Source organism: Athene cunicularia (assembly GCF_003259725.1).
Source record: "Athene cunicularia isolate RWA chromosome 3 unlocalized genomic scaffold, athCun1 chr3_part1, whole genome shotgun sequence".
NCBI lineage: Eukaryota > Metazoa > Chordata > Aves > Strigiformes > Strigidae > Athene > Athene cunicularia.
The window spans coordinates 85,187,650-85,202,003 of NW_020799097.1; the positions used below are offsets into that span (position 1 = coordinate 85,187,650).

At 39.8% G+C, this 14,354-nt stretch overlaps 1 protein-coding gene across 2 annotated transcripts in view; it reads right to left on the minus strand.

The window, feature by feature from the left end:
- PLD5 (phospholipase D family member 5) overlaps nucleotides 1-14,354 on the minus strand; it is a 189,878-nt gene that overhangs the window by 12,265 nt on the left and 163,259 nt on the right. For both annotated transcript variants that reach the window (XM_026845515.1, XM_026845516.1), the window contains exon 6: nucleotides 3,679-3,876. In XM_026845515.1, the coding sequence (XP_026701316.1) occupies nucleotides 3,679-3,876 (198 nt within the window). The remainder of the gene's footprint in view (nucleotides 1-3,678; nucleotides 3,877-14,354) is intronic.

Sequence of the window (14,354 nt, forward strand, 5' to 3'; positions counted from 1 at the left end):
TATACCTGTGTTCTTGCCACATGAGCCTGATCCATCAATGGCAAGCAGGTACTAATCTGTTTGAGGTCCCACACAAAGTCACCATTTGCTCAGTCACTGTTGCATGGAGATGCTGCAGTTTTGCAAGAAACTTGTGTTTAAAACCTAGCTTCAGGTATACATTAACTGTTTACCTGGTACCGAGCTGGTAAGTGGGAAGCCCAGATTTCAGCTTTTCTGCCTTGTACCTAGAGCTGTCGAATGTGTCAGGAAGGTGAAGCCAGCCCAGCAGGAACCACCTATCTGTGGCAGAGAGTCCCAGGACTTTCTGCTCTTCTGCCTGAGCAGGAAGCGAGAAGTGGAACCACCTGACAAGTTGCTCACAGTCAATGACACGGCTCCTAGGGGTAGAAGTTGCTGAAGGCACTTTATCAAGTTGGAGCAGGTGCCACTTGTCCTTTTCTTAACACTTGGCCCTGCCAGACCCTGCTGGCCTTCCTGCTGCTGTATCACCTTCTCACCTTTGTTATCTGATTGGGTTGCAGCTGACATCTAGATCAGTATGTTTTCTTTGGAGACAGATCCTAGGAGTTTGATTAGTCTTTTCTTTCTATACAATGCCTCTCACAGGGGTTTCTTAATCATTGACTGGTGTTCTTAAGGATTTACTACAACTGAGTTCAGAAACTACTAGAAGAGTAAATGTAGCAAGATTTCAAGACCAATATTCCAGATCTGTTCCTGAATGCTAAAACCAACCAAAACCTCTTATATTTTATCAGCCAGTCTGGAAGACGATTTTGTTGCCAAGCAACACTAGGCCATGATTCCTGAGTATAAGAAAAAAAAATAATCACTGACTGTGTCTTATGTTTGTTGTTTTATACAGCACATTCAAAGTGAAATACATTTTTAAAGAATGAGTTTTGAATCAAGAAAAAGTGTAAAGTGATTTTGTTAAATATAATTTACATCTATTGTCTGAAACTTTTAGGAGGTTATTGCACTGAGATTTTATTCTTACACTCTTACTGTTACCTTGAGCAGAAGTTTTAAATTACAGAACAGCTAAAGAAAGGAATTCTCTGCATTGACTTTTTCAGATGCGTTCAATATAAAGACTAGAAAGTGAAAAACATTTAGAAGATAATTAGAAAAAAAACCTTCTGTTAAAGCTTTTACAGTAACAACATTCTACTTCTTACCCTGTGGCACGGCTGACTCCCCCTGTGGTCACAGAATACTGTAGTACTTTTCTCCATATTAGTTGTATAGTACTTGCTGTTCTGATCAAATACCTACATGATACTCAGCTTCACCTACCAGAAATCGGCCTTATTCTCACTGGGCAAGAGTACCTTGCCATGCCCCTGCTCGGGGGGGAGTGCCATCCCAGACCCAAAGGTCTCCCACAGAAGATGATGCTCCCAAAGGAAGGTGATGCAGGGCTGGGGAGGGAGTGGCGCTGCACTGGGCAAGGGCAGCACCACCACCCCTGCCCATGGGTAGGGCAGAGATGGCAGTAAGAGAACTACCTGGCTTGCAGAGACTTTCTTCTTATTAGTCCAGGAACAGACAGCAATGTTAACACTGTCTCTACCAAACCAGTCCAGTGCAACTCCAGGCCTGTCTTTCAGAGGGACATGCTTGCAAACATTAAGAATCTGCTAGTAGGTGAAAAATTTATTGAAGACCCTGTTTTCAGAAAGGAAAAAACAGCCCAACTGGCTGTGGCTACAAATTAAGGTAGCTCTTGGAGTGGGACTCCACTGGTCTGAGCTTCTGAGTACCAGTGACTCCTTCCTTTTCTTTTGTGAAATGGAATTTCAAAAGAGGCTTTTGTTGCCCACACAAAAGGAAAATACAAATCACAGGGAGGAAGTGAACGTTCTGCAAACTGCAGAAGAGCAATTTTTATAGAGCCTCTCTACCGGTCTTTGTCTAGGATCCCAGACTCCTTAAAGTTGGCCTTACACAGCTTTCCTTAGTGTGCCCCTCCAGGACTGGCTCTCAGCAGAATTTCTCCTTTTCTTACAGATTGTTTAGAAGGGAGTAGGAGTTCATTTCACAGCTCCTTAGCTAACTGTCCAAAACTCAGTCTCTAATTTAAGCTAGTTCTTAAAACTCTACAGAATCAATGAAAATGTATGCCTCTTCAGATGGCTATTAATTCCGGCTGTGTTAGGCACTTCCAGATTTTTAGCCCAAAATAGCTCTTTGTGTCTCCACTGATTGTAGGAGTGTGAAAAATCCTGGACACCTGAATGCTGCCTGGCTCCCAGCAGGTGAAGGTAAACCCTGCCCTGTATAACCACTCATCTGCACCATCCTTCCGTGCTGGTGGCCATACAACTTAATAGTGTGCTACATGCCTTGTGCTGTTTTAGACATAGGTGGCTATAAAGCAAAAGGGTTTTGCCTCTTGTTGTATACAAGAATTGTAAATAACTCTTAGCAACTTCATTATATTCCTGATTTTGAAGGGATCGTTTTTACTCATGTAATTACCTCCAAAATGAAAGATACTCCACATCTTTCATCATCTCCATGACTCTATGTATTTTTTTCCAGTTTTGCTACATCACTGCTGAGATGGAAGTCCACTCCATTTCTTCCCATAAAAAATACACACAGACAGTGCTTCCATGGGGACTGCTGCTTGAATTTTGTAAGTTTTAAATGTAATTTAAAAATAAAGTTAAAGTAGAAGATATTCTATAGAAGTATGAATGCTTTCAATGGAACAGGGTGAAGAGGATTAATCTTTATAAATGACACTGATAAAAATGAAAGCTCTGATATCAAGCTTATTCTGTATTATTTTGGATGTCTGATCAACAGTGCATTTACTCCCAAGTCATTCACCTTCTATCTACTAGTGTAAATAAATAACCAAGTCTGAAGGGCCTCCCTATAATTTTTTGAATGTAAGAGGAAAAGCTGTGAACATTACAGAGAAAGGGAAAAAGAATAATACTGAAATGAAATCCTGCAGCATCTTCAGTCCTGGCAAATTGTATGTATGAACAATGTCACAGAAGTCAGAATAATAATAATAAAAAAAGTATTGTGATTTGTCTGTTCTGCATCACAGGGAAAGGCAAATGACTTTCAAAACACATTTCAGTTACAGACTTCCACACAAAAGCATGCCTATTGGAATAACCGTTTTCCAACACAGCAGAATGATTTGGTTTTCCAGCATTATGAGACTACCAAACAAGTTTTGTCTTGCATAGGTGACAGCAGTAGAGGTCTCATCTCTATAACTGGCTTTCCAGTCACTCACATGAATCTCAATTTTGGTAGCTGCTTTTGGTTAAGGACATAGCGGTAACCTGCATCTTTTTCAGTTAGGGCCAATTTAGAGAAATACTTAAGTATAGCTTAATTTACACCATATATGTTCCTATTAATGGAAATTATTTTCTATGGTAATTTCTCCCTGACAGGGAGAACACAGCATTATGATGGACTTATTGCTGAGAACTATGAACATCTCTGTGTCAGTGAAAAGACTCTTGAGATTCTTTCACAGATGCTACTAACACCTACCTAACCTGGTCTTACTACTCTGTAGTTCATAAAGTATAATACTAGGAGAATAAGCAGACATTGTTTACAGGTCTTCCAAAAATCTGGTGTGTTAAATAAGTTTCTTCCCTTCCCTCCCTCTCTGCAACTCATTTCAGAACTTACCGACACAAAAGCTTCTGATTTGGTCTCGTTCAGCTGCAGTGTCAGTTTATTCTGAGTATCGTACACTCCATATAGTCTCTTAGACCAACTCGGAGGTATTTTATTCTTGTATCTTAATGAGCTATACAGGGCAAATATCCTTTGTAAATCCAGGACCAGGCAGCTACAGTTGTATACGATGATGCCAAGTTCCTTCATCTGTGAAATTAAAAGTTCATACCATTAGTGATGCTTTGGCTGATGGATCTGTTGAAGTATGCAGCAAGTACATAAAGTTTTCGAGGGGTATCTCCCAGAAGTGTGCCTTGAGCTCAGCAGTAGTATTGTTGACTGCAAGAACACTCCTAACAATACTCTTTTAAAGGCAAACACATAAGCTAAATCTTCAAAGTCAAGAGTGAGCAAAAGCAACGGGGATGTACATTCCATGTATCAGAGCTGCATGTTCTGATAGAATACAACACACCTTAAGGATGGACACAACTTAGGCGTGATACCCATTGGTCATAACTACCATTTTTATTACAGCATACACTGCTACCAGTGACAGTTTCTTACTTCAGAAACAGTTTGTTTTCTGTGAGTTCTGAAAAAAGAAAGCAGATATCAGTTACTTCTCTGCTAGAGAAGGAATGTGATGCTCCAGCTTCAATTGAAAGGATGCAAAACCAGGTGTTTAATACTACCAGTACCTAAATTTACTGTGCTATTAAATCCAGCATGATCCAGTATAGTGTATACACAATTAAGACACAAAAAGGTTGGGTTCTTAACTCCCTCACTGCTATGGTATGGTACCTCACTTAGGTTACTCCAAATTTCTGGGTGACAAGTTTCTTCACATGTAAAAATGGAGATATCATTACTCTTCCCTCATAAGAAGTACTCTGCAAGCATCCACATTCTCATGTACAAAGTATGAGGAAAAATAACCCAAATACATATAGACATCATAGTACAATTAAATACTTTAATCTTCTGTGGACACGGTCTCACTTCTCCATTTAAGTAAAAGCATGTCTCCTGGTCATCATAAATCTTGGTTTGGAAGAGTTTGATTAATTGCACATCCCTAGTACTTAAGTTGCTGACAGAATTTCATTTATAAGCATATTGCCTGGCTTCTGTAATCAAAGTGTAACTGCACACACTCTCTCGCTTCCTTTGCTTTGTAATAACTCAGGAAAGCACTGCTGTGGGCACACATGCTATTGACCTCTCATTATCTGCATTTCACACTACTTCAGCCATCACCAAAAATAAAGTGAGAAGAAAACCTTCATGTATCTGTTGGAAAACAGTATGTAGGATAAATATTTAAAGGATCCATGCTGGTATTTCTGCAAGCAAACTCTCTTGGTAGCATGTCTCAGAAGTCTGCCTGGCATGATGAAGAAGATAAGAAGAGTATCAACTTTCCATATGCTCATCCTTTGACACCAAAAAATCCCCACTCATTTTATTCCCTTAGATGAGGTCCCCGCAGTCATGTGGAGCAGATTCTGGTAGGAGCGTATCTTTTTGTAAAGCCTGTGGGAACTCTGAACCCCACACTAATGTTACCTCAAAGCTTGTTCCTGTGCAGCTCGCCCTGACCGCAGATGAGAACCACTCTGCAAGAGCGGTCAGAGGAAGGGAAGTGAAGGATAGAATTGAACCTTCACTCTCTATGGTGGGTGAAAGGAAACAACACATCCCAGTGCTCCAATGATAAACTCGATGGGTGACAACTTCTTCAGGTCCCCGACCTGGAAATACCACATACATAACATACACCACTGAGTGATCTTATTCCCAAATACTGAATAGTTTCAACCACTGGAACATTACCTAATATCCTTACTGCCTAAATTAAAATATTCCTGCAAGCTTCTTTAATTCAGAAAAAATATGGAATTCCTTCATTAGCCTGTCCAACCTGAAATTTGTGGAGAGTTGGAAAATACTGACTACATGCTGCATTGCAGCCTTTAATTTATGGATAAGCCAGTAAATTCATTTTCATGATAAACACAAATTATTCCAAGCTATGCCCAACATGCTCGTCAAACAGCCTGTTTGGAATAACATCTTTGGTTTTTCCCCTGGGTGCTGATATCTTTGAGGACACTCCTGTATTCAGTTCTAGGGTGTCCCTGTACTCTATGCACTGTTTGTCTCCAAACATTTTTAACTATACATTATCACTGTTTTCACTGTGTGCTGCCAATACTCCTCTCTTAATTGCCAGGCATGCCATTGCAAAGGACTTACTAATAGTATTCTGTTACATGTATCTGCATAATGTGGTTTAATCAGCTTTTCATGGCTGTTAGTTGATTCTGACATAATTATGTGGTTACAGTTTTCCTTTCATTTATCGGTCCCATTATTACTATCCTGCTTTATCCCTTCCATTAAAAGTAAAGATAAAATAGTGTCCTCACAGAACACCAGAAGGTGCCAGGATCCCATCCGCGTGAGCAGCTCTCCTTGGAGCAGGGGTGCTTGCAGTGTGTCCTCTCCCTGTGAATTAAATGATTGCCCTTCTGCCTATGAGAACATGTACAGAGACAGGGAGGAAGCTGAGGGCAGTAATGGGGGGTTTTAAGTGCAGTTTTTACAGATCACCACCTAGTCTGACTGCAAAATGAAGCATTAGCCATGCCTTACTGCCAGCCTCTCCCCACGAACAGAAGCACACGGGGACCAGCCCGTTTTGCCCAGGAACTTGACACTCCCCCATGGGAGCAGATGTCTGCCAGAGCCGCCCTGGCTGAGGCCCTGCCACTCACCCACTCTCAGCGGTTACACTCAAATCGCAGACTGGAACAGAGCCATTTCAAGGGATGTATTTACAGTGCAGTAATGAACCCTGTCTTCCCACAGCGTTGGCTTCTCTGGCGGCAAGCACTGATCAAAGCTTTGCTTGCTTCTGAAGCCGTGATAAGGACTTTGCCCCACTGGATTCCCTGGTACGTGATCCAGGCTGGGCTCCTCCTTTCCCTCTCTGGGAAAACACAATGATCCTCTTTATCCAGCTGACTGTTTTCATTAAGCTTTTATGCACTTAATGTTCAGATTTGACTGAACCTGAAAAGTAGATTCAAAGTTACTGGAAGAATGCAGACAGCAACTCTGATGCTTATTGTGCAGACCTCATTTCCTTAAGAAACCAGGTTAGATGTCAGCCTGTCACCTCATAACCATCTTAGTTTACAGATGATACAACACCTTGGAATGAGAACAAGACAAACAGTCCGCACATGTATGCAGTAATACCCCAGCTGTCTCCTTTCTTGTAGAACAGCCCCAAGAGGTTTGGAAACAACAAAAAAAATATATACTGTTTCAGAAGCGTCTGCCACGCTGAGCCTATTTTTACTCCCACGCTCTGAGGTGAGACTGCTCTTTTTCCAATTAATCACAAAGTCTATCATACTGGAGGCACTGCAGAGAGGGGGCAGCAGGGATATGCTAGAGACAGGTTTAGTATGAAGCAGCATGTCATCTAGATAACGGAAAAGACTTTCTCTTTGGTCTCTAAAAGATAGTGTCAGAGGACCAGCAGAAAAAAACATTTATACTGAAAGAATCATAATCTGAGTGTTGCTCCCTGGCTTGTAGTGACTGAAACCTGCAGCTAAGCATCATCTGAAGTATCTGTTAAGGTAAAATCCTTCAGGGCAAGAGCTCTTAAGGCAAGGTTAAGTATTTCTTCATCCTGAGTTTTAAAAGCAACTAATACAGTAATGAAAACATTACTTAGAAAATTAAAGTGAAGAAGATCTCAAGAAATCAAAACCTTAATTAAACTAAGGAAGATAAATCTGGAATAAAAATAAAGAGTCACAAATTTGATTACCTCAAAATGGAACTGAAATATTTGGATGTTAAAGTTGCAGCATTGCTTATGAATGATGTTTTCAGGGCATGTGCTGGGGACTAGAATGTTTTTCTGGATAGAGCATTTTGTGTCCTCTCATGAGCAGGTTTCTTTCCCTCTTTGATAAGAGCCACCATGAGTGCTCTTTTCAAAGAATGAAAAACATGGTAGCTGTTTTTCCTTGTTCTTCCCCAAGACATTCACATTTGTGCGGAACAACTGTTAAAGGCTACCAAATCAATGGTTCTCTTCCTTGTCAATAAGGGCTTTCTTAAAGCACCAGAGAAGTGAATGGCTACACAAGGCTCAAGAAATGGTGGCTTAAACCCACTGTACAACGACGCTCTAACTACAGGAATCAGTGAAGCTACAAGAAGTAATATGGCCTAGCTAGAAAAATAGTGATTATTATGATAAGGGGAGGAATTCCTTACTAGACTGGACAAAGAGCAAGATTTCACAGACAGGAATTTTTGCTTGTACATTTGTAGGCATCATATACAAAATGAAAAAAACCACAGGAAAAGAAGCTAAACAATACAGATTGTGGGCCCATAACAGTGTAAGCTTCCTAAACTGAGAAAGAGTGTTAGCAAGACTTCTCAAATACATTTGGATCATGGGTTAGACAGGGTGTACGATGTGTCCTTATCCTGCACCGTGCAGACTAGACAGTGTGGTTTATATTTACCTTGAGCTACACGCTAAGAGACAACCCCACTGTGTAGGCAAGGTACTATTTGACCTACATAAGAGTGGCACAATCTGGTTCACAGCTTGCAATATCTGAATTATGGCAAATGTAGCAGGAGGCTTTAGAAAACTCCCTGTTAATTTATTTTAAAGAAAAAGTTTTTAGTAATTGCTCACACTTGAGCCTGATCCTGAAAATGATAGGCAACTTTCCTCAGGCATTAACGGCCATTTGCCCAGAAGTTCTGGCCACTGGCAGGGGCTGTGCAACCATTGCCTGTGCTACAGAAACTCTGGATTAACTACAGGTAGTCTATCGCACACTAAATGTACTCAGTAGACTTTTCATATACAGGACTGTTTATGCATCTCACATTTGCTTGTGTTTGAAAATGTACTTAATTATCCTCTTCAAGCCTGTGACTTTTAATGACCAATTTCCAAATGAATGACCAAGGAAAACCAGAATCACAACAGGGGCAAGTAATGGAGTACCAAAAAGCATCCTATACTGATTAATCAATTACTAAGGCCTAAAAGGATCTAAGATTTCCAACAGATTCTAAAGAAAAATAATATACAATGTATTAATTACCACCTTAGAGCCAACCATGGCTATTTACAGCGGTAATCTCATTATCTTTTCATAAAATGTGCTCTAATTATTTGGTTAGCCTGCACTCCAAATGTACAGGGCTTTTTTCACCTGGTTATCAGTCCTACCTGACCCCTACGGCAAACCTCCCTTATGTTTTCATCTGGTATCATTCAGTGCTCAGTGAATCTTTTCCAATCACACATAGCATCACCTTAAGGCTGCCCTCTGCACAGCTGTTCTTTATCTCTCACCAAAACCTGCTGAGCAGGTATGTGTGGCAGTCCCATGCCAGGCACAGGTAACAGCCTAGCGGTGGCCTGTGGCAGCAGTACAGGAGGAGAAAGGCGTCCTCATGGGAGCTACCATCACCAACAGAGAGAGACAAAGAGATCTGAGAAAGGTAAAAGTGTTCTTTGTGCAGTAATGTTTGATGTGACTGTTGTAGCAGACTTTGCTATAACAGAATTACGGGAGTAGTGCTCATCACAGTTTCCTTAGGTGTAGTAGACCCCATTCAGATAGCTGTCATTTTGATGTAAACCTAAAATGCAACCCAATGCTGCAGAGGCTGAGAGGGCTGCAACACTGCCTGGCTCTTCTCTCACAAAACCTATGCAGGTATTAGAGTACCCCAAATCACCAAAAGCATGTACCTCAGCTAACACTTCTCTAGAAATTGCAACCTATCCTTCTGCATCCTAAGCCCAATTCTCCTTCCATGCTTGGCTAGTAAAACAGTGTAGAAGCTCCACAGCTTTGTTATGTTAAAGTCAAAAGTAATTCAGTGAAATCCAAAACCAGCGCAGTCCTGCTTCTGCTCCAGTTTCTACTTTTTCTTCTTTTTCCTTCCATGTTGGTAAGAACATGGGAGCTACACTACTGTTGGGAAATACTAAACAGAAAAGATTAATACAAATGGTAAAGCACTGTATAAACTCTGTCTAGCTTAAACTATGTGAGAGTGAAATAATGAAAAATTTAAATTAGCAGTATCTTTGGATGCCAGAAATCATCTAGGGCACAAAAAATGTTCCTTCTTGAATTCACTGTTATTTTGAAAACTACAAACTGCTTTTGAAGATTACTCAAAGAATTCAAACAGATTAAATTTTGAGATTAACTGTTTCATTGTAACTATTGTTCCTATTTTCTATAGACACTTTTATTGAATAAATGGTATTTTGAAACTCCTAGATTCAATTCTTAACCATTCTCCAGTTAATCACTTTGCAAGTCTTGCACATGGATATTTCTTGTGCCTGGCCTATGCCCCACAGTTGTCATCTAAGGCCAAAGGTTAACTTTTTATCATCTTAGATTTAAGTGATTTGAAAATAATCTGCAGAAAGAATTTCTACTGAACTAGAAAAAAAGTCCCTTCCACTTGACATAATAATGCAGTCTCAACCTGAGCTGGGAACTCGATCCCATCACTGAAAATGAAGAAACTGTCATTCAAGCCACTGTACTGGAAATAAATCTGAGCATATGACCAAGAAGAGGTCAAGTATCAATAGAGAGTGCACCCAGCATTGGCCCTGAATTTCAGTATAAAGCCATAACATGCTCTCACTAAAGCAAAGGAAGGGACATGAGTAGACTGACTGTACCCTACTGGAACTGGTAAAGTACATTTGAATTGGCAGTCACTAGCAGTCCACTGGTCTTTAATTCTCACCTTTAAAAAGAGCATTTGTTAGATCTAGGTCTGTGGGGTTCTTGCAGAATAAAAGTCCCAGAGAATTTACAACTTCAGGCATTATTTTAAATTTTATTACCTAATGGCAAAAATCTGCTACAATAAGGGAGAAGAGATATTTTAGGAGCTGATAATTTTTGTGTCCCATTGCTTTTTCTGCTGGTCCATAGGCCAAGAACACAAAACTGCACAGTGATGCTCTACTAATTTCCACTTCACCTTACATTCAGTAGATAGTTCCACCATTATTTTGTATAGCACCCTGATCTTAAGAAAACCATGCTGAAAAAAGGATTAGGTTCAGCATTTCATTTCTGCTGAAGGGTATTGCCACTGAGATACAAAACAAACTAGACACCCATGCAGAAGCGGGTCTTCTTTTAAAATGAGTGGTTTAAAAAGAACTTCATGGGGAAGTGGTAGTAATACATCTTCAAAGCAGAAAACCAGAAATCCCCCATGTGCTTGTGACATTAGAAAAAAATACCAAAAAACAACAAACCACCAAACTATTTTTCTTTTTCAGCCATCTGCTCTATTTGATACAGAAAACTCAGCAAAAATAAATCTGTTTGTACAAACAATCCAAATACAATTTGTTTAAACCAGTCTTTGATGATGTTCATGTAGAACCTAACACAGAACTGAGAGTGCAAGTTTGGGCTTTCTTACTGCTGTTGAAGCAGCTCACTAAACAAACCAAGCCTGACACATTGCTACTTGTCAGAGCAAGCTAAAAGGCAGAACGGAATCAGTTAAAAATTCCTTGCTATGTAGCCTATCAGCATAATTAATATCACTTGGCATAATCACAGCCTAATTTATCATTTTCAAATGACTTTTCAGTTTACAGTTTCATTACCCCCTCAAAGCAAGCACAAGTGTCTCTTTAGGGAAAAAGCAAGCTTGCAACTGCAAGAAACCATTTTTCCAGGATCATGTTTGATTTATTTCTTGTTTTACTGCAGGAAATCTAATTAATATGAATTGTAATTTGATTCTGTTTCTATTTTGAAACACAGTTTTTGTTTCTTATATCAAAGAAAAGTGCAGGCTGGGAAGAAAAGGACTACATTGTGCTGGCCTGCATCTCACTGCTGGCAAGCTGCATCACATTTAAGTACTGGTGTCATTCATGTGACATTAAACAATTTACTACCTCAGTAGAACCATTAAAAAAATTAAAAGGTGAAGTGACGGATCCTGCTAGCTTCTAGAAAGTCCTGGACTCTACCACACACACGTGCACACCTCCCATTGCCTCTTTCCATCCTTCCTGCATCGGAGCCTGTCCTGTCAGCCCTTATTCTTGCATCCTCCTCACACAGCTGGAAATCACAGCATGAGCTCTTAATATTTGTTCTCATCCTATGTAATGCTACAAAGGACAGCCTGCGTATGTCTTCTGCTGTATCACACAGAGAGGAGAGTGCAAAGGACTGACCTCAGAATAAGGACAGTATTTATGTCTAAACATTTCTTTCAAAGTGCACAGTCTCTTTGGGACTTTCAGATTTGTGGGCTTCAGGGAAATGCAACAGCACGTAGTTGATGAATTGGATGCATTATTTATAACATTACTGACACACACAGTGGGTTTTCGTTTTGCAAACCAAATACGGATTGGTGGCAGGCATGCTGTGGACACAAACTGGGACAATGACATTGCATATGAATTATTGCTGTAACTGTTGAGCCTTGCCAGACTACCTGATCAGAATTAGAAACCTATTCTCTTGATGTAAGCAGAGGGCCAAAGGCTCTAATTAATTTTTGACTGAACCTTGATTAAATTCAGTGTACAGGACCTTAAGGTAAGCTAGGAATCCAAGCAGTTTAGATAGGTAAGGTAATTTAGCAAAAGAGTATACAGATAGCCTTAGGACAACAGCTAGTCTGTATGAAAATCTGCCTCAGAAATCCATACTTGCTCTTTGTCCTATTCTTCTGAGCAGCCACCTTAGATATTTGCGGAGTTTCTGGCTGCTTCAACACGGAAGCAACATCTCCTGTAAAGACGGGGTCCTGGTATATGTTCCTAGGAAGAAAACTTGGAATTAAATTAGTACATCATTTTTGTGCCTCCTGACCCTAACAATAAAATTGGAAACACATTGATTCATGCTTCCTTAATCCCTTCTATGTTGCACATACAGCCTAAAGGTCATATGGGTCATCTGAAAAGCCTTTTTGGTGGATTCAGCTGAGGTGTCAGCTGACTGCTACTACATGAATAAACAGTAATAATGCATGCTTTGGCTATATTATCACAAGAAAGTGGAATATTCAACTGTTTATTGGGTAAGGTCATGACCTGGGTGTTTTGTCCTATCTCAAATCACAGCAGATGCTGCCCCTGTGGATGTAAAAATTGTTTATTTCTAAATAATGTGTAACACCCCTTGTGCAAGAAACAGAATTATTGTGTGCCAAAGATGTCAGAGATTTAATATGCTAATAAAAGTCAGCACAGCTCTTACATAAGCTAACACTAAACAGAATGAAGAGAAAAAAAACCCACATAAAACAAGCGTGAGACAACTTTAAGGCTTGATACCATTTCCATCTGCAATATTGTGTAATAATCACTTTAACTTTATAGGAAAAGAAAAGAAATAACAGAAAAGATACCTGAAAAGATGTTATTCCCATTCAGCATTAACACTAACTTCCAGTCTTAGAACTAGGAGATCAAATTTATTTCTCAATTTCTGTTTAAATGGAGTTCTTTGTTACAGCACATACAGAGTTGAAGGTAATCAAATGTAAGTCACAATGATAAAAGATGTTTTCAATACGTTTAAGCAGAACAAACATCATGAAAATGTAGCATATGTTCATGTTGTATATGACATATATATGGCATATATAGGTTCTGTATCTGTGTTGCAGATCTACTTACAAAATGATTTGCTACCCAATCGCAGAAATTTACCATACCATTAAATTTGAAAGAAATGCCTAATAAGTCATTATACTGATTAGAAAAACTTGACTGTCCGATAAAGAGATTCTCATGACTTTTGCAGTTTTCTGAAGATACACCTCACATTTCTCTTCGCGTGCACTGCCTGCCCAACATACCCCCCCTCAGGCAAGGATTCATAGTTGGCACTGAACAGTTCCAGGGAAACATCAGTTGCATTGTTTTGGTGACTGCTGTTTACTTAGCAAAGTTAAGAAAGGTGACTGCATGATGACTTCCAAACTAGGCCTTGATGCTTATGACGACAACATCAAAACCTGAAAAGGTTTAGTGATGCCATTAATTCTGCACATTTATATGGAAGGAATGTTTTGCCAGAATCCGTTTTGTTCTGCTCAATGACTTCTGGAGACAGAAAGATGAGATTTTACACTGAACTGCAGAACCATTATTCTTTTCATAGAATGACTGAAATGGTTGTCCTTCTTTGTCCTGACTCACGGAGATTTATGGTACAGTATTTTGGCCTGATGTGAGTCTTTTTCACAGGACAATACTAAATCCAGTTTTCTATGAAAAGATTCAAGTGTTAAAGTGGGAGGTGACTGGGCTGCTACATTTGGGAACCTTTTGGAGTTGTGGCAGCTCTGAAAGAAGATATTTATCTAGAAGGGAACTATCATCTGTGCAATATCAAAGTGTGTGTGCGTGGGTGGAACCACATATTGGGAATACACTTTCATGATTATTTTAATGTTGCTATTTTAATTGTTTAGTTGAACAAGACTGATCTGATGGCATATGCTAATAACTAAATCCCTCTGAGAGGAATCTGCCTCCATTCATTAACATCACTGACCAAGATTAGTTGCCAGCATGTTCTTGTGGGAGATGA